The 20,719-nt window shown below is 41.8% G+C and overlaps 1 protein-coding gene across 1 annotated transcript in view; it reads left to right on the top strand.

Moving 5' to 3' along the window:
- The window catches only part of LVRN (laeverin), a 75,560-nt gene that overhangs the window by 38,109 nt on the left and 16,732 nt on the right, over positions 1 to 20,719 (top strand). Inside the window, exons 7-16 of the mRNA XM_045486252.1 lie at positions 5,419 to 5,562; positions 6,331 to 6,396; positions 6,500 to 6,565; positions 6,788 to 6,960; positions 9,059 to 9,135; positions 9,500 to 9,639; positions 12,755 to 12,810; positions 16,370 to 16,523; positions 18,648 to 18,742; positions 20,522 to 20,629. Of these exons, the coding sequence (XP_045342208.1) occupies positions 5,419 to 5,562; positions 6,331 to 6,396; positions 6,500 to 6,565; positions 6,788 to 6,960; positions 9,059 to 9,135; positions 9,500 to 9,639; positions 12,755 to 12,810; positions 16,370 to 16,523; positions 18,648 to 18,742; positions 20,522 to 20,629 (1,079 nt within the window). The remainder of the gene's footprint in view (positions 1 to 5,418; positions 5,563 to 6,330; positions 6,397 to 6,499; positions 6,566 to 6,787; positions 6,961 to 9,058; positions 9,136 to 9,499; positions 9,640 to 12,754; positions 12,811 to 16,369; positions 16,524 to 18,647; positions 18,743 to 20,521; positions 20,630 to 20,719) is intronic.

Below are 20,719 nucleotides of genomic sequence, written 5' to 3' on the forward strand. Positions count from 1 at the left end.
CCCCTGCCTTTACCTTTCAGATGCTCAGGGTTGCTTATCCCACTGCTCTTTGCTGGCCTGTCCCTCATTCCTTCCACCCAGTGTTTCCAAGCTTGGTTCTTGGCCTCTTTTCTTCTTTCCCCATCCTCACTCAGTATACTGATTTGAAAGGCTGATTAATCTCCACTGGCCAGGTCATTATTACGGGCTAAATGTACTCACTTTGAAGGAGATTCTAAGCTTATGTTTTTCCTATTACATTGGCAATGAAATTTCTCTTCTTTTAATGAGAAGATGGAGATGGTAGGTAGATGATATTCTGTTGGTTTTTTTTGCTGATAATTTGGCAGAATAAAACATTGGCAAACCTAACTTGGCCCCATGGAAACTTTATTTAGCCCCCCCCCCTTTTTTTTTAACCTATTCATGAATTCAGTTTGTGGGAAGCACTGATGTAGCAGTCTCTTTTTTTTTTAAGTTTATTTATTTATTTTGAGAGGGAGAGAGTGAGCATGGGGGAGGGGCAGGCGGAGATGGAGAGAGAGAATCCCAAGCAGGCTCCACGCCATCAGCACAGAGCCCAACCCGGGGTTCCATCCCACGAACCGTGAGACAATGACCCAAGACGAAATCAAGAGTCGGATGCCCAACTGACTGAGCCGCCCAGGCACCCCGCAATACCCTGGTCCCATGCAACCCACCGTATGCTTTGTGGACTTCCTATAAATTGCCCACCACCCCGCAGTCCAGCTGCCCTGAGGTGCCCCTGCCCTCCTTCCCCTGGGTTGGACATCATTATGTAGATAAGGAAACTAAAGTACTGGATGGTCAAATGACTTGCCCAAGTCATTTGCATGATTGAGACAGAAGTGTGATTATAACCCAGTTGTCTGGGTCCAGTCTGATGACGAAGGTGATGACAATAATAATGGCAATAATACTGCCTTTCCTATACACCAAGAGCTTAGGACTTACATCCCAGGTAGTGTGAGTTTCGTACATGCCTCATCTTACTCAGTTCTCAAAACGATCATAGGAGTCTAGTTGTCATTTTGTCCATTTTCCGGTAGAGGAAAGTGGCTTAGGAGCATTAAGTAAGTTGTTCAAGGTCTCATGGCTACTAGATGTCAGAGATGAGGTTCGGTCCCAGGTTTCTCTGACTCCGAGCCCATGCCTTCACCCCACTGTGCTCTGCAGAGAAGATTCACAGTAGTGTTCTTGTCCTCTAAGAGTTAATGGGATGTGTGTGTGTGTGTGTGTGTGTGTGTGTGTGTGTGTGTGTGTGAGAGTGTGAGAGAGTTCATTATATGACTCTTTCCATTTAGATAAACTTTATATATGTAAACATCAGTTGTCTTCAAAAGTCCTTTCAATATACTCTATACCTACAAAATTGTTTATATCTCTCTTTGAGAAGCTAGAATCTATGCATGGTTTATGTCATCCATAACTGTTTATGAAAGCATTTGGTTGTATCCCAAATTAACCCTGCTTGGATTCAATAAGAAAAGAAGTTCCATTCCTGCGAAACAATTAGATTCATCCTTTATTTTCTTAGCTGAATGGAATATATCATTGCCATCGATCAATTACCCCTTAATGCAATTGAAATGGCTAATGTATTATCATATCTGGGAAAATTTGATGAAAATATATTACTGGTGTTTTTGAAGCAAATATGATAAGATTAGCTTCTTTTTGTAGTATTTAGTTACTTGTTTTAATCATTGCTTAAAAAAATTTTTTTTATACTTAAAAAAAATTTTTTTAATGTTTATTTATTTTTGAGAGAGAGTGTGAGTGGGGGAGGGACAGAGAGAAAGGGAGACAGAATCCGGAGCAGGCTCCAGGCTCTGAGCAAGCTGTCAGCACAGAGCCCGACACAGGGCCTGAACCAACAAACTGCGAGATCATGACCTGAGCCAAAGTCAGGCACTAAACCAACTGAGCCAGCCAGGTGCCTCAGAAAAATTTTTAAATGTTTACTTATTTTTGAAGGAGAGAGGGAGCATGAGTGGGGGAGGGACAGAGAGAGATGGAGACATAGAATCTGAAGCAGGCTCTAGGCTCTGAGCTGTCAGCACAGAGCCTGATCGCAGGGCTCGAACTCAAGAGCTGTGAGACCATGACCTGAGCTGAAGTCAGACACTCAACCAACTGAGCCACCCAGGCGCCCCATAAGCCTTGCTTTCTTAATACCTCTTTTCTGAATCTACATTTCTCAGTGTTTGTGAAGCTGACTGAATATAACTCTGGGCAAAAGAGCGTGAGATCCTGGCGCTTGAGGAATCTCCCGTGAGCTTTGTGTTTTAAAAACTTAAAGCCTTATTTCAGTGATCTTTGAGAGATCAAGAACTTTGGCTTCCTTTTAATCTGGTCATTACGTTGACATTGGGGAAGAGAATCACAGAACCATATGCCGAATCAGATTCCCGTTTTTTTCTTTCTTGGTCTCATTTCAGCTGAAAGTCATTAAAACATGTTATGAATGGGTCATGGTCCCAGATTCAGAAAACATCAGGCACCAGTTGGTTTCTTGGTCCCTGAAGCCCCAGCTCTGATGCTGCCACCCACTGACTTTTCTGTCTCTCTTTCTCTGGCTTAAGGAAGCAACAGACTTGGCGGAGGGAAAGGGACATAGGAGCCTTGCAGACAGTCACGTCTTAACTCTGTTTTTACAATCATTGTAAGCTGCCCACCTCTAAGCTTTAGTTCCTCATTGGTAAAGTAAGTTTCATGCAGTCACACAACAAATTATTGAGGATCTACGAGGCAGCATCATGACAACTACCGTTTATAGAGTGTCGTATCCATGATCTGACTCAGTCCTCAGTGAACTCTACAGAAATCATAATAGTGACAATTTTGATAAGTAATTATGAGTTGAGTGACCCTCACTGAGCATGTTCTGTTCGCCAGGCACTGTGCTACGAACTTTATGTAAATTGATTTAGTCCTGATAATAATCCCATGAGGACAGTTTTCTTCCCTCCATTTCTAGATGGACAAACCAGAGTTTCAGAGAGATAAAGTTGGTTGCCTTTTATGAGTAACACAGTTCCAAAGAGGGTAAGGTAGGATTCACACCCAGGCAGCTCAATTCCAAATCCTGTTTTTCTTTTTTTTTTTTTTTCAGTTTATTTATGTATTTTGAGAGACACAGAGAGAGAATGAATGGGAAAGGGCAAAGAGAGAGGGGGGGGGGGGAGAGAGAGAATCCCAAGAAACTCTGTGCTGCCAGCACAGAGCCCGACTCAGGGCTTGAACCCACCAACCATGAGATCATGACCTGAGCTGAAATCAAGAGTTGGATGCCTCACTGACTGAGCTATCCAGGCACCCCCAAAGCCTGTGCTTTTAACCACAGTGATAGTCCATGCAACTTGATTGTAATAAATACTGTTGTGTTTCTTAGGATAAAAATAGATTTAATAGGAGTAGATCTTTTTCTCTATAATCTCACAGCTACCGGAAGAAAGTAATGGTGAGTATACAGACTCCCTGTCTCCAGTCACTGTATGTAGTGGCTAGATAACGAATTTCTAAAAGTCTAACATCACTTTTTGTGAAGTGTTTTCCTCCAGCAGACTGGAACAGGCTGGAACAAGCATTAATTTATGGGAGGCCCAGAGGAGAATCGACCTCAAAGATATTGAGGAAGAGGTGTTTGCCCCATTCATCACAGTTAACTTGTATGATTATAATGACACCTAGAAGATGATATAAGATCTTACACCAGGCATGCAGAAGAGACAATCCATTCGGGGGGCAAGGGTGGGGTTCACAAAATCTGGAAAAGTCTATGTATAAAGGTGTTGTTAAAACATTGTTCATAACAACAGAAAGCTGGAAGCAACTTCGATGCCTAATAGGAAAATGATGAAGTCAGTTATGGTTCATTCATCGACTCAACAATGGGCCATTCTGTAACTCTGCATTTATTTATTTATTTTTATTATTATTTTTTTAATGTTTAGTTTTGAGAGAGAGAGAGAGAGAGAGAGAGAGAGAGAGAGACAGAGCATGAGCAGGGGAGGGGCAGAGAGAAAGGGAGACACAGAATCCAAAGCAGGCTCCAGGCTCCGAGCTGTCAGCACAGAGCTCGATGTGGGGCTGAAACCCACAAACCCCGAAATCATGACCTGAGCCAAAGTTGGACGCTTAGCCAACTGAGCCACCCAGGTGCCCCTGAATTCACACGTTTGATTGTGATCAGATCCACAAGGCATCCTTATTCACATTAAAGTTTGAGATGCACTGGTCTAAATGACAGGCGTTCTCATTTCTAGAAGAGCAGAGTTTGATAATCACAGAATCAATGGTGTTAGTAAATGAAAAAGGAGAGAGTTGGTTAGAACATTGGCTAATGGAAGCAGGCAGAAATTAAGGAGTCAGCTTGGGGACCCCAGAGATAGCCGCTGGGGAGTTGAGGCTTCTTGTGGATTATTAGGGGGCTCGCCCAGCTCTGTGGGGTCTGAGCCAGCTGTCTCTGTCTCTTCTTAACCACTATCCTTTCTTCAGCTTTGCCGTCCCACGCACCTCTCTGGCTGTACCTTGGTTTTCCTTTTATCTTTCCTTCCAAAAAGAAATGCCCTTTGTCATGTGTCTGAGAGAAGTCTATTTTTTTTTAATAAAATTATTTAAGTTTATTTATTTTAAGAGAAAGAGAGTGTGGAGGAAGGGCAGAGAGAGAGGCAGAGAGAGAGAGTCCCAGGCAGGCTCCATGTTATTAGCATGGAGCGTGATGCGGGGCTCGAACAAACGAACTGCGAGATCATGACCTGAGCTGAAACCAAGAGTCGGATGCTTAACTGACTGAACCACTCAGGCGCCCCTATTTTTTTTTTTTTTTGCAGAGTTCTGTTATTCTCATTAAAATATAATAAGTTGTCGTCTCATAATGCATGATCTGTAAGCTGTACTCTCCAGTCTGTGGATTTATTTCCAATTACAAATTCTGACATCATCATTGGATTTGTAAATCTGGCCTGGTTTTGGTTTGCAAATGTTCATATAAGAGAGGTTGATCCATTTTAAGGGGTTACTAATAAAATAACCAATAAAATTCTAGAGGATTAAAACCACCTAAAGATGCTATTCTCTGGTAGGTCCTGTCTGTATGGCCAGGGATCTGCTTTGGGGGAATGTAGATAAGCTCTCTTGGAAAACACAACAACTTTGTAATGGGTTTGGTGTTTGTTTGTTTTCATTGAAATAAAAAGGGCTATTAAAGGGGAAGGAAAGTAGCTTAGAATTTTGTTATTCAAGGATTCCTAACTTATTTGGCATACGACAGCTCATAGAGCACATCGGAATGATTTTTGTCCTCTCTTCTGTGTCAGTTTTTGAAAGTATTTTTTGTAAGTATTTTGAAAGCATTTGGATTTTGTGTTTCTGTGAAACCTAAGAAGTTAATGCTGCTCACTCTTTTCCTTTTAGAATGAGGTCTTTTTTTCTAACATTTTACATCATGTCCTCAGTGAAGATCACGCCCTGGTGTCTAGAGCTGTGTCCTTGAAGGTGGAAAATTTCACAGAAACCAGTGAAATAAATGAACTCTTTGACTTATTTACTTACAACAAGGTAAAATTAGTTACATATTTTCTTTTGTTTTGCACTCCCGCATGAAGGTGTATAAAGTGGATTCTAAGAATAATAGATTAATAGGATACTAGAAAACTTTTGATACAGATAACTGTGATTTTATTCAGTGGGTGCATTTCAGAAGAGGTGTATAAATCAATTCTCATCTAGCAAACATTAATCAAGCCTATTTTAGGTGCTCAGTACCATCCATCATTATAAAAACACTGAGACAACTTGCTGCTTTTAAGGAGAACCCTTCTGTTTGGTGGAAATTTATTCTTACCATGTAAATATCTCAGCTTAAAACATGTTGTGTATCCTGAATTCTTTTTTTTTTTAATTTTTTTAATGTTTATTTATTTTTGAGAGAGAGAGAGAGAGAGATAATGAGCAGGGGAGGGGCAGAGAGAGAGGGAGACACAGGATCCAAAGCAGGCTCCAGGCTCCAAGCTGTCAGCACAGAGCCCACCACGGGGCTCGAACTCACAAACCGTAGATCATGACCTGAACCGACGTCGGGTGCTTAACCAACTGAGCCACCCAGATGCCCCCTGAATTCCTTGTATGTAGGACATTTGTTCACTTTTTACCTAGTAATTAGTGACAGTCTACTATTTTATCAGCAATTTGGGCATAACCCAAACATTCAACTCAAGTCCACAAAGCAATGAGGAGAAAAGCCCAGAATATTGCTCATCAGAATGGAATGTGTTGGTATTTATATGTTGAATTTGTTCAAATGATGGACTGTTCCTTATGTCTTAGGGAGCATCTTTGGCCCGAATGCTTTCTAGCTTTCTGAATGAGAATGTATTTATCAGTGCACTCAAGGTGAGTTTGCAAAATTGTTGTTACTTGGCAGGAAGTAGACCTACATGGTTTTGGCATGTTATTTATTTTAACCTTGTCTTTTCCATTCTTCTATTTTTTACAGTCATATTTGAAGACATTTTCTTACTCAACTGCTGAGCAAGATGATTTATGGAGGCATTTTCAAATGGTAATTGTCCTACTTCCTGACTTGTGTTGAACGAATGAATGAATGAATGAATACACTAAGGATTCAATCACATATAGAGTTCAATAGGGTTCTGAATTTGGCCCCAAAGATCACCCACTGGGAATCACTGCATAGATGAGGAACAGAATAGCCAGGTAGTTTCTTTTAGGCAGAAGATTTTGATGGTAAATATCTGCTCTTGTGATGATTTTTCTAAAACAGGTCATAGATGACCAGAGTAAAATTCTTTTGCCAGCGCCAGTAAAAAGCATAATGGACCGTTGGACACACCAGAGTGGTTTTCCAGTCATCACCTTAAATGTATCTACTGGTGCCATGAAACAGGAACCATTTTATCTTGGAAAGGTTAAAAATCAGACTCTCCTAACCCACAAGTAGGTACATTTGCTTCTCTGTATTCACCTTCCTTGGGGGTAGAGCTCTCTGATCAAATGGAAAGCAGCCCGCGGGTGAGGAAGCATATAATTCCAGCTGGGTACACACTCTTCTGCAGAGAGGCTCTGGGATGGCAACTTCATGGTCCATGCAGGGTGTTGTTCCTGGGGTGCTGGGTTGAGGCAGAGCCCCTGATGTCCTGAGCAAGGCCAGAGACCTGCACTGAAGGGTTCAAGGCAGTGCCCCTCCCCTGGCATTTAGGATGACACCAGCAGCCAGTGCTTTGGGGGTTATGCATTTTATTCGTCCTTCAGACAGAAGGAATGCATTTCCTCAGGATTCTGGGTGAGAGACAAGAAAGTAGAACCATGCATGGCCTCATGTTAGTTGAGAGAAAAGGGGATCCTGCAGCACAGCTGTCTTCTTTTCCCTAGAAACAGAATCGAACGGTCACTGCATCCTTGAGAAATCATTCTGTGCGTGTCCGCACGTACACGTACGTGTGTATTTATCACCATGCCTATAATATTAGAATGAGGGCCTTTAGATTCCCTGACACCTGGGTTTAAATATCAACTTCCCCGAAATTCAAACCTTAGGTAAGTCTAATTTTAAAAATCTCTTGAGTTTCGGTTGCCTTAGCTCTAAAGTAAATGTGACAGTGTATATCCCAGGGGACTGTTGTTAAAATGAAATGAAAAAATGAGTATAAGGCAGCCTAGCGCCCATCTCTTCCCCTATTTCCCTTCCCTTCCCTCTCTTAACTTGTTAGAGAATGTTCCAGGGTGTTTGATAAAGTTCTGATATTCACTTCTCACTGTGGTGAGTTAGGGGTACACACGAGGGAGTAATTTTCAAACAGCATCACTCTGGTATGCAGGCCATCGTCTTCTTCCTCTAAAACCCCAGGAGAAAGAAAGAGGAGAACTGAAGTTCCCTCACCACGCTGCTATTCTGTGACTTGCTTTTTTTTTTTTAAGCTTTTATTTTAATTCCACTTCGTTAACGTCCCGTGTTGTATTAGTTGCGAACCTACAATACAGTGATTTCAACACTCCCATCCATCACCCTGTGCTCATCAAGGCTCCGTGACTTTTGAGAAGATGTGTGCCTTAGCAATTAGATCAACGCACCCGCGTTCAAAGTCTTTTGAGAAACCAGGCTTGTGAGCGTTTGAGCCAGATGGCAAGTCTTGCCCAAACTCCGAGGAGTGTGACTCTTCAGATGACTAATGTCCTCCTCGTGGTCATCAGCTTCCTCCAGGTCACGTCTACCAATGTGGGAAGAATGTCGGCATTCAGTAAATATGAATAATCTGGCTGATCCGTGCTGAACACTTTTCAGATGGGGAGAAAGCTTGAGGCAGAAAACATTTTGAAATGTTTGTCAAGCTTTTTCTTCTTAAATTACTCTTGGCCTCTCTTGGCACGCATGAATTTGGGTCTGTCTACAGCATTTGGACAACCCTCCCAGTGAGGCCAAGTAGCTGTAATTTAATATAAACAGGCCTTGAGAGTTTCAGATACAAAAAAAAAGAAAGTTTCAGATACAAGATAGTCTTAGTAGCTACTTTAAGTTGTAAGAAAAAGTAAAGAAGAAATAAAAGAGTAAACAGATGGTCAAAGCAAAACTGTCTTATAAAAACAACATTGAATGGGGTCGCCTGGGTAGCCTAGTCGTTTAAGCGTCCAGCTTCGGCTCAGGTCATGATCTCACAGTTCAGGGGTTCCAACCCCGAGTCGGGCTCTGTGCTGACAGCTGGGAGCCTGGAGCCTGCTTGGGATTCTGTGTCTCCTCTCTCTGCCCCTCCCCTGCTCGTGTGCTCGCGCTGTCTCTCTCTCTCTCTCTCTCTCTCTCTCTCTCTCTCTCTCTCTCTCTCTCTCAGAAATTAATGAGCATTGAAACAAAAAATAAATAAATAAATTAAATTAAATAAAAACCACATTGAATAGTCCTAAGAGCAAACCCTGCAGATCCAGAGAAAATGACCAAAGAATTCGGGTTCTGTCTGTTATTTTATCATCTCATTTAATATTGGCTCAGAGTTTATATCTTATCTGTGAGAATGAACTGAATTTTTTTTTTTTTCCAAATAAGCGACACATGGATTGTACCTATTCTCTGGATAAAAAATGGAATCACACAGTCTCTAGTTTGGCTAGATAAAAGCAGCAGTAAGTAACACATTTTTAAAATATTTTCACATACATGCATGAATATATATTACCCACACACACATATATCAAGGAAGGGAATAAAATTTTGAAGCATATAGCTTTTGAAAAGCTGTCTTGCTTTAAAGTAAAATGTTATATCATTCTGGTTGAACACAGAGCCATAAAGAAAAGTTTTAAATCAAAGCCATTACTTCTGAAAAAATATATATGGTAAGATCAGTATATATTTTAGAATTCCTTTCTCTTTTTTTTTGTTGGATTTACTGGGTTTACTATTTAGGATTAAGAGGATATAGTATAAACAATTACTGGAATATTTTTTAGATGGACCATTTCATACTTTTCCCGTATTCCTTTGTAGAAATATTCCCTGAGATGCAAGTTTCAGATTCTGATCACGACTGGGTGATTCTAAATTTGAATATGACTGGATATTACAGAGTTAACTATGATAAAGTAGGTTGGAAAAAGCTAAAACAACAGCTTGAAAAAGATCCTAAGGTAAGATTATTTTATGCCTGGTATTAAATAACATTAATATTGCACTCTGGAGTCTTCTTTTTTTTTTTTTTTTTTAAAGTTATCTATTTTGAGAGACAGAGAGAAAGCATGGGAAGGGCAGAGAGACAGGGAGAGAGAGAGAATCTCTCTGCAGTGACAGTACAGAGCCTGACCCGGGGCTCAAACTCACAAACCATGAGATCGTAACCTGAACTGAAATCAAGAGTCAGAGGCTTAACCCACTGAGCCCCTTGGGCACCCACAGAGTTAAGTGTTCATAAACCTGTCTGGTGGGAGGAACTCTACCCTCTCTGCCACCTCTCACACCATGCCATACAGGACTTTTTCCCCCTCATTCTTAGAAAGGGGAGGTTTGGGTTGAACGTTTATTTTTGAACATTAATATCATTTTTCTACAACAATTTTACGTTTCTAGGTGAAAATCAGAATACATTTTCCTATTAACTATTAGTTTTGTGATCTTAGACAAGTTACTTAAATGCTCCATTTCCATATCTTCACTTTAAAATAAGAATAACAGGGGCACCTGGCTGGCTCCATCGGGAGAGCATGTAACTCTTGATCTCAGGGTTGTGAGTTCAAGCCATACACTGGGTGTAGAGACTCCTTAAAAAAAATATTGAAAAAAATAAAATGGGAACAATATATTTCTGTTATTTATCACAAGGATTAGAGACAACGTGGGTAAACATATGTTTAAAAATTTTAAGCCCTTAATGGGTACTCAGTATGTGCTAGAAAGTGTTAATTCTTGAAAAATTATATTCCTGGGGTGCCTGGATGGCCCAGCCTGTTAAGCATCTGACTCTTGGTTTCAACTCAGGTCGTGATCTCATGGTTCGTGAGATCCGTGGGCTCTGCGCTGACAGCACGGAGCCTGCTTGGGATTCTCACTCTCTTTCTCTCTCTCTCTGCCCCTCCCCTGCTTACTCTCTCTCTCTGTCTCTCAAAACAAATAAACTTAAAAAAATGTGTGTATTCCTACTCTCCCTCAGGGAAATTAATTCACAAAATATCAATAGAATCTAATACCACTTTATCACAAAATATAAGTCATTATGGAACATATAAATATTAAAATGTTGGCTAGGTCTAATCAGTCAGATTTTAATTGGTTCCATGAAACCAAATCTCCATTGGTGCAGATGGATGCCGCCGTAGGGGTCTACGGAGTTGGCTCTGCTGTGAAACCATGGGCGGTTCGTTGAGATGGCCTTGTTCAAGCTAGAGTGTTGACTGGAAGATATCTTTGGTGTCTCTGTCTTCGAAAGCTCTCTGAGACACAGAGCAGAAGACAAAGTACAGTATATTGGTGGGGGTTCTGCATCAGGTAGACTGTGTTCATCGATCACCAGATGTGTAACCTTGGGCTTTCTTATCTGGCGAGTCATGCCTCAGTTTTCCCATCTGTATTATGACGTTTGAATAGACCAACCTTAAAGGGTTGGGAAGATCAGATAAGGTGATACATGCATTATGTTTAACAGAGGCCAGACACAAGCCAGGCCTTCAGAACACAGTAAGTTTTAAAAATTATTATAGGGCTTTTGAATAAGACCACACAATCCACTCATAAGAAAATTTTACTTTTTTTAAATTTGTTTTAACATTTATTTATTTTTGAGAGAGAGAAAGAATGATTGTGAGCGGGGTGGACGAGCAGAGAGAGAGAGGGAGACACAGAATCCGAAGCAGGCTCCAGGTTCCGAGCTGTCAGCACAGAGCTGGATGTTGGGCTCGAACTCACAACCACGAGATCGTGATCTGAGCTGAAATTGGAGGCTTAACCGACTGAGCCACCCAGGCGCCCCATAAAATTTTATTTTTAAATTGTTTTCAAGGGTGCCTAGCTAGCTCCATGGGCTATGTGTCTGACTCTTGATTTCAGCTCAGGTCATGATCTCTCAGGCATGGGATCGAGCCCCATGTCAGGTTCCACGATGGGTGTGGAACCTGCTTAAGATTCTCATTCTCTCTCCCTCTCTCTCTCTCCCTCTCTCTCTCCCTCTGCCCCTCCCCTACTCATTCTCTCTCTCCCTCCCTCCGCCCCTCCCCCCACTAATTCTCTCTCCCCCCCACTCCTCCTCCACTCATTCCCCCCACCTCAAAAAAAATCTTCCAGAGTAGCTACATCCTTATTGATTTCTAAGGGCACTGTAAGCTACGGAGGCAAGGTCATCCCAGTCTAGCAATGATTTCTTGAAACCATTGTAGGCTTACTTTTTGAAAAACTGAGGTCAGTTATTTCTACTCTGTAATTGGGGAGCAAATGAAACAGCATGTCTGCCATTAATATTAATTTAGAAAACCTAAGTGTTGTTACTGCCAGAAAAGAAATGAGAGTGCTACCAGGGAAAGATTGAAGTCTGGCTTGCTAAGAAGTTCAAAGAGATGTTGTAAAGATTGATTTTTCTGGGACCAAACTTGTGAAAATGTGCGAGGTGTGGAAGGAATTCTACAGGAGGCTTTGGGCCCCCTCAGGCCACTCAAGCTGTGACAGAGTCCTGTGGCCGGGCCATGCCATGGAGCTCAAACAGAAGCCTAAGCAGTTAGATTGGCAGTCGACCCCTGCCTTTTCTGATTCAAAGGGCTCTGTTGGTGGATTGGGTCAAATTAGGAAAATCTTGAGAAGACAGGATCCTGCTTACCAGATACTGTATTCGATACTGTATTATCAACATGATGCTAAATAATATTTGCATAAAGCTTCCTGTGCCTAAAAGCTTCCTGACACAACTTGGACATTATAATACAATTTAATGTACACTTTCTGGTTTGGAGAGCCTTTTAAACATGGCCTCCTGTTTAATTTTCTAACATGCCGTTTTTCGGGGAGTATTTTGGCAAAACGCTCGACCAGCTGAAAGCCTGATGATTGATGTCCAGAGGGATCATTTAGCAAAACCAGATGCATAATAAATAAATCATGGGGACTATCCTTAGTAATTAGCATTTCTCGGCACACGAGCCAATTCACGTGAAAGTGCTTTGTAAGCAGCGCTGATTCTGAAATGCTGTTACTATTTTGGAAATTATTTTGGTACTAAAAACATGTTCTCATCTCTTTCTGCACATATTTGGGTCTCATTTGCAGGCCATCCCTGTTATTCACAGACTGCAGATGATCGATGATGCCTTTTCCTTATCGAAGTGAGTATATTCTCTTCACTCATGGTTTTGTTTTGTTTGGTTTTTTTTAACATTTATTGATGTTGAGAGACGGAGAGAGAGACAGAGCACAAGCAGGGGAGGGGCAGAGAGAGAGGGAGACACAGAATCCGAAGCAGGCTCCAGGCTCTGAGCTGTCAGCACAGAGCCCGACGCAGGGCTCGGACTCGTGAACCACGGGATCATGACCTGAGCTGAAGTCGGACGCTTAACCCACTGAGCCACTCAGGCACCCCTCTTCACTCATGGTTTTAAAAGTGTACCTTGAGAACTTTATAAAAATAAACAAATAACCAGATCAGTATGAAATGAAATTGGTTCTTCACTGTATACAGGGCCTAACTTACTAGGATTAGGATCAAATTCCATGGATACAGTGGAATTTTATAACATAAAAGTTGCTGGGGTATGCAACAGCGTGGATGTACTTTGAGGCCATTGTGCTAATGAAATAAGCCAGTCACAGAAAGGCAAGCAGCTTGTGATTCCATTTATAGGAGCTACTTAAAGTAGTTAGAAGCATAGAGACAGAAAAGGGGAGGGTAGTTTCCCCGGGGGCCACGGGGAGGAAGAATGAAGAGTTGGTGTTTAATGGGGAAGGAGTTTCATTTCTACAAGATGAAGTGCAATTTGACATTAAAAAAAAAATTTTAGTGTTTATTTGAGAGAGGGAGTGAGAAAGAAAGAAAGAGAATGAGGGAGGGGCAGAGAGAAAGGAAAACACAGCATCTGAAGCAGGCTCCAGGCTATGAGCTGTCGGCACAGACCTGGACATGGGGCTCGAACTCACAAGCCATGAGATCATGACCTGAGCCGAAGTTGGACGCCTAACTGACTGGACTACCTAGGCGCCCGTAATTCAACATTTTAAAATGAACCCCTTAAAGGAGAAATTTTAGAAGGATGCAGTAGAGAAGATGTAAATTGAAAAGGTCACAGAATTTAAATATTTATCATATTTATAGGATTATCACAAAAAGTGTAAGAATCATTGTTTTTTAAATTTCCAGTAAGAATAAAATCTCAGGTAAAAATACAAATGATTCAGGCTTAGCACTTGTAAAGGCCATTAAATATTAAAATGGATAAATGTAGGAAGAGCGTAGATGCATTGGTATTTTTCTGTGATACTGTAAATTAAGGAAATAGCTAACATACCCCCCCCCCCAAAAAAAAGAATTGCCTGAAATAAATACACAATCAACTGAGATTTTGAAATGAGTTTTGTTACCCTAGGCTGATGGCCATAGGTATAATTTTAATGAGATATGGCCTATATTTTAGTATCCTACAGAATTACATTTTATCTTTATCGCATTTATTCAATATAAGATGTGCTAAGTATTTCAACAGGTAGATTAATATGTGCTCAGAATTTAAATTTTCAGACAATAAAATTAAGGAGTATACATGATAAGTTATCCAGTGTGTTCTCTCTTTCTTTGGCCTGTCCTATTTCTTTTTTTTTTTTTTTTATTAAATTTTTTTTTTCAACGTTTATTTATTTTTGGGACAGAGAGAGACAGAGCATGAACGGGGGAGGGGCAGAGAGAGAGGGAGACACAGAATCGGAAACAGGCTCCAGGCTCTGAGCCATCAGCCCAGAGCCTGACGCGGGGCTCGACCTCACGGACCGTGAAATCGTGACCTGGCTGAAGTCGGACGCTTAACTGACTGCGCCACCCAGGCGCCCCTGGCCTGTCCTATTTCTTAAATGGATATCTATTTATTTTGTCCTTCATTCCTTTACCACTTTCCCCTCTGACCTATGGCACATGCCCTTGCCCGCTGCCTCGCTGACACCTCTCTCTGGGACATCCGTGACTTTGAGACTTTTGACCACATCCTCTGGGAAACTTCTCTTTTGTCTTCCCGAGACTGGGATATGCAAACCCGGTTCTCCTCCTATAGCTCACGTTTCTCCTGCTGCCATGAGCATCCTTAAGACCAATCACAGTTATGGGACACCTGGGTGGCTCAGTCAGTTAAGCGTCCGACTCTTGATTTTGGCTCAGGTCATGATCTCAGGTTTGTGAGTTTGAGCCCCGCATCAGGCTCTGTGCTGACAGCACGAAGCCTGCTTGGGATTCTCTCTCTCCTTCTCTCTCTGCCCCTCCCCCGCGCTCTCCCTCTCTTCTCTCCCTCTCTTCCTCTCTCTCTTTCTCTCTCAATCAATAAACTTAAAAAAAGAAAAAGACCAATCATGGTTCTTTTCTCTCACCTTTCTCTTCTGGTTTCCATGATCGTTTTTATTCTGTGCACGTACAGTGCCCAGCAGATACAAGGTGATCAGGAAAGCCTTGTGAAAGGATCACGACTCTGCCTGTCCCCTCCTGTCTTCTGTTTATCCTGTGGTCATTTACACTCAGGATTTCGGCCACTGCCCTTTATTTCTGTTTCTGAGTTGCTCCTGTTATCAATTTCTCTCTGTCTGTCGAAGTACCACTCTACTTCCCATGGCCCAAACTTGAAGAATCAGAGATATCCCGGCTCCTCTCTCTCTCTCTCTCTCCGTCTGCCATCTAGCCACCCTGTCTTATCTGTTTGTTCCTGAGGATGTCTTCTGGATTCTCCCCTGACTTACCAGCTCCACTGCTTCCATGCTAAGCCAAGTACACGTCTTCTTTCACTTAGCCGGTTACGTGAGCCTTAGCCTTCATTCAGTTCCTTTCAATACCATTCTGTCTCCTTCGGCACCGTAGCAATAAAGTTTGTCGGCAACAACTTCCTGATGTTACCCCGATTGTTGAAACACCTTCTCGCCACACGTAAACTCTTGGTCCTGACATTCGAGGTTCCCCGCAGCTTTCATCCACCTGGTCTACTAGCCCTCCCCCTCTTGACTCCCCACAAAAGAAATTCTGTGCCTCGGTTGTGTGGTCTGCCCATCACACCAATTCCTGCTTTATCTTCTTTGTCATATGCTACCTTCCTCTTTCTCTCCAACCATTTCCATCCTATCCATCCTTCATTGCCCGTCTCAAGTTCCTCCTCCAGGAAGCCTTCCCTGACTTTTCCATCACATGCCTGTGTTTTCCTCCTCTGCTACTTGATTCTGGGACTCATTAACAGCTTCTTCTGCAAAAGTCTCAGCTAGCTCTTGACTGAAATAGTAAGTTCCCCACTGGTAGACAGTTGTGTCCTACATACCAGTTTGTGTTCCCACAAGTAGCTGGCAGAGCATTAGAGAATGACTTCTAATTAATACTTGCTGAATGAAAATTATACTCTCGTAAGAACGCATACGAGAACGCATAAATGCGCAAGTATTCTTTTGCCCGATGAGCCGTCCAACATTTGGCCTGGATTTGCCCATAGCCTCCTAGAATTTGGGCACTTGAATGTACCAAATTGCAGTGGAGGGCCTGTCGGCATGGGTTGGCTTCCATTTATCAGTGAGATGGACCCTCGACCCTCTAACTTCTTCATTTCACGTACCTTGTTGAAATCAGGCATCGAAGCATGGAACACATATGGAAAGTGTGCACATTATTTAGCAAGTGGAGGTTTTTTTGAGCGTGTATCTTTTTGAACCAAACAGAAACAATTATGTTGAGATTGAAACAGCCCTTGATTTAACCAAGTACCTTGCTGAAGAAGATGAAATCATAGTATGGTATGCAGTCTTGGTGAACCTGGTAACCAAGGATCTTGTTTTTGATGTGAACAACTATGATATGTACCCATTATTAAAGGTAATTTCCTTCTTTGTTATGGGGTTTGGAAAAAAATCCTCTCTTCCTCTTTCTGTATCTAGACAGCATCTGTGAAACACATCTTTCCCGAAGTAATAGTCTGTTCGTTCCATATATACATTGGTTTTCTTAGGGACGGCTGGTTATTCTTAGAAGAAAACACTTTAGTCATAGACCTGATCTAGGAGTTGAGTGTGAGAGAACTTTGGAAAGGCCTTTAATTCTTGGAGAGGTAAAAGGTGCCCTAAGAATCCAGGAGTGGATGGATATGGTATGCCTTTTCTCTTAAAACAACTATTTTCCCAAAAGATTGTTAGTCAAACAGAAAGGCTTTTTCTTTAATGTTTATTTTTGAGAGAGAGAGAGCACATGCATGTGAGTGGGGGAGGGGCAGAGGCAGAGGGGGACAGAGGATCCAAAGTAGGCTCCCCACTGACAGCAGAGAGCCCAATGCAGGGCTCAAACTCGCGAACCAAACTCACGAACCATGAGGTCATGGCCTAAGCCAAGGTCAGAAGCTCCACCGACTGAGCCATCCATGCACCCCTAAACAGAAAGACTTTAAAAACCCCATGCTCATAATTGAAATACTCTGATTTACAGGACTAGCACTTAACCAGAGAGGTATGTTCCAGAAAAAAAAAAAAAAGTGCAGGTTTTGAAGCTGCTTTTGATGTTGGCAAGTGAGAGAGGGAAATTGGAATTAATGAGGCAATGACACACCATCATAACTAAAACAATATAAATGGAGGAAAGTTCCATTATTAGATCTTAAACAGTGATCAGAAGAAAGATGGCCCAGGGAAGACCAAAGCAACAGTTGGGGAGCAACTGTTTGGAGAGGTAGGGACCAGAAACAAACCAGAAAGTTGCCACATGATAATGCCAAGTTAGCTTCTGGGGGAGGCTGAGGGCAAGATCACAAATACCTCAGGGGCCCAGGCTTTGCTTCTTCTGCTGTCCAAAGTGCTGGTGGAAAGGTCCTTGAACGTGGGCATGGTGACCAAGGAAAGAAGTCACTTAACTGTTCATGGCATCAAAGTGGCTTGTTGATAATATCTGATGCCTGGTTCTGGGTAAAGACTAGTATTTGTTTTTAAAAAATTTCAATGAAAAACATCTACTTTGTTCTTAGGGATGTCTTATAAATGGGTAACTTTTTTTTTTTTTTTTTAATTTTTTTTTCAACGTTTATTCATTTTTGGGACAGAGAGAGACAGAGCATGAACGGGGGAGGGGCAGAGAGAGAGGGAGACACAGAATTGGAAACAGGCTCCAGGCTCTGAGCCATCAGCCCAGAGCCTGACGCGGGGCTCGAACTCACGGGCCGCGAGATCGTGACCTGGCTGAAGTCGGGCGCTTAACCGACTGCGCCACCCAGGCGCCCCTATGGGTAACTTTTTTTTAAGGTTTATTTTATTTTTTGAGAGAGAGAGAAACTGAGCATGAGCAGGGGAGGGGCAGAGAGAGAGGAAGACACAGAATCCGAAGCAGGCTCCAGGCTCTGAGCTGTCAGCACAGAGCCCAACATGGGGCTCAAACTCACATGTGAGATAATGACCTGAGCCAAAGTTGGATGCTTAACTGACTGAGCCACCCAGGCTCCCCTCAATGGATAACTTTTATAATCTTATTATTCATCAGCTGATAGAGCAGTTGAAGAAACTTTATTTCAGACTCAGGACTTAAAATGGTCCAAAGCATAAATCAGTTCTTATTTTCTTGGAGGTGTAAATACCAAGCATGGAGATGTTAAGGTAGAAAGTTTAGTAGTTTAATATTTTTTACATTTCTTTCTCTATGTTCCAGGTGATATTAAGTGGTAATAATACCTAATATTTATTGAGTTCCTATGTGCCAGGCAATGCATTCACATACGTAATATTGTTTTGTCGTCCCAAAACTGTGCTATTGGTATTCTTGTCAATTCCATTTTCCCAATCAGGAAACTGATGTAGAGAGGTTACAAAATAAACCAGTTATACGTTTAGTAACAAATAAAGATAACTTCTGAAGGCATATCTGTCACTTCTCTACTAATGTCTTTTCAGACAAAGAGAAATATGATGCAAATCCAGTGTTGCAAGCCAAAATTAACAGTAGGTTTTTCCTTATTGTTTATAGAAGTATCTGTTAAAGAGACTTATCTCAATATGGAATATGTATTCAACTGTAATTCGTGAAAACGTGGCAGCATTACAAGATGACTATTTAGCCCTGTAAGTATTTTTGGAGCAGTGATAATTCAATAACAAGATTTGTATGAATAGATAGGCTCCCAGATTCATATTAAAAAGATCTGGACACCTATGATTTCACTGAGAGATTGTGTATGCAATTTGAGAACAGCAGCTCTGGGACTGGTGAGCTACATGTATCCTAATAGGAAATCATAGTTTGGGATCTTAATTTATTTGCAAAGCACACGCGTGTAGACACAGAAATTTATAGCTCTAGACTCTCAACTCTGAGGCTGCTGAAATATCCGAGCCATTTACTTGTGAGCATGTGTAAGTATTGCAAATGGTTTTCCTATCATTGGTGTGGTGAGAAGAGTAAGCAGGTTGTCATGATGGTCTGAGAAGGAGGAGTGAAAGACAAAATAGGGCTGCGGTACCCCCGGCCTCCCTGTGACCCAAGGTTTGTAGGGGAGTTAGGGGCTTCTAGATTTAGAGAGGGAATTTGTTATCTACAGTGGTACAGGAATTATGTTTACAGCTCTGGTCAACATCAAGCTGAAATCAATGAGGCCAAGCAAGTAATACAAAATACACAAAATGTGATTACTCACTCTCAGGAGTATCCTTCTGAGAGGGGAGACATTTCAGTGCTAGGGCGTGTGACTGGAAGGACATGGGGTTGACCAAACACATAAAGGGAAGATGGCGAGGACTAGCTGGGATAGTTAAGTGGGCAGGCCAGTTGGGTGAATGAAGAGGAAGGCAAAAGTGTGTTCACACAGGCAGCACAGACCTTAACCCGCCATAACCTTGGCTCTCCTCAACTAGACAGAAGTGACCATCCAGGGCCAGTTGTCTTCAGAGTGACTTTGGGGAGTTGGTGTACTTGTAGGGAATTCTGTCTTTTGGCAGCCAACTTGGGATGGGTAGGGAGATGGTGTGAGTGTGTAAACGAATGCTCAGAACCATCACTCCGAGGTCCTCCAGCCTTGGACATTCTTCTTGTCAGAAAGTCAGGCCAGGCTGGGTTGAAACAGGAGGGTGAAGCAACCAGATTTGGCTCTTGCATTTTCTGGAAATTTACGGCCACTTGGTATTCCGTTACCTCTGACTCCAAGTCAGAGAGTAGGGAGTATAGAGAGACGTACCTCAAAGGCATTGCTTATCTGGATTTATGATTACCCTTCGCCATATTCTTTTGAACTATTTTTGTTTTGAACCGTAATGTGTGGTCCTGCTCAGCTATCAAAACAAAACAAAACAAAATTCTCTGGTCTTTTTCTGGACGTGAACATAATAGCCAAACAGAGTAGAGGACGAAACAGAAATTCAAGCAAGGGAAAGCATATTGTCCAAAGGGAGAAAGAAACCATTCCCTCTCCTTTCCGTGTAGAGAGAAAAAAACTTTATTTTTAAGGTATTAGATCGAATACTCCAAAGCCTTCTTTTTTTTTTTCTATCCATAAGGCAAATTATTGTAAAAGGGAGGAAAAAATAAATTGATAACAGATGTGGAGTGTGTACTCCCACGTATGTTTGCGGGAGGTGAGAGATGGCAATAATTTATTCCCAACTTTCAAAAAATACCAATCTTGGGAGTTTATTTGGTGCCTGAAAGCCTCTCAGCAAATATTTCTCTGAGCCCTAAATAAGTTTGCCATCCACAAAAGCTATTTATTTTAACAAACCTGGTATTATTGGAAGGATATTTTAAAATACCCATCCTTTTATGAAACACACATAGTTGGAGGCAGGGAGAAAAAATGAATATGGTAAACGGAGCAAAAGAAAATGTTTTTCTTTGTGCTCTCTTTTAAGCGTGGCCCTGGAAAAACTTTTTGAAACTGCGTGTTGGTTGGGACTGGAAGACTGTCTTCAGCTGTCAAGAGAACTCTTCAAAAACTGGACAAACCATCCAGAGAATGAGTAAGAGTAGTATCAGATTGCCCTTGTTTTCGTCCTGTTTCAACACCAATAATGTCTCTCCCTTTTTGATGTTTTCTTTCTGGGAATGAT

This window comes from Leopardus geoffroyi, chromosome A1 (assembly GCF_018350155.1).
Source record: "Leopardus geoffroyi isolate Oge1 chromosome A1, O.geoffroyi_Oge1_pat1.0, whole genome shotgun sequence".
Taxonomy (NCBI): domain Eukaryota; kingdom Metazoa; phylum Chordata; class Mammalia; order Carnivora; family Felidae; genus Leopardus; species Leopardus geoffroyi.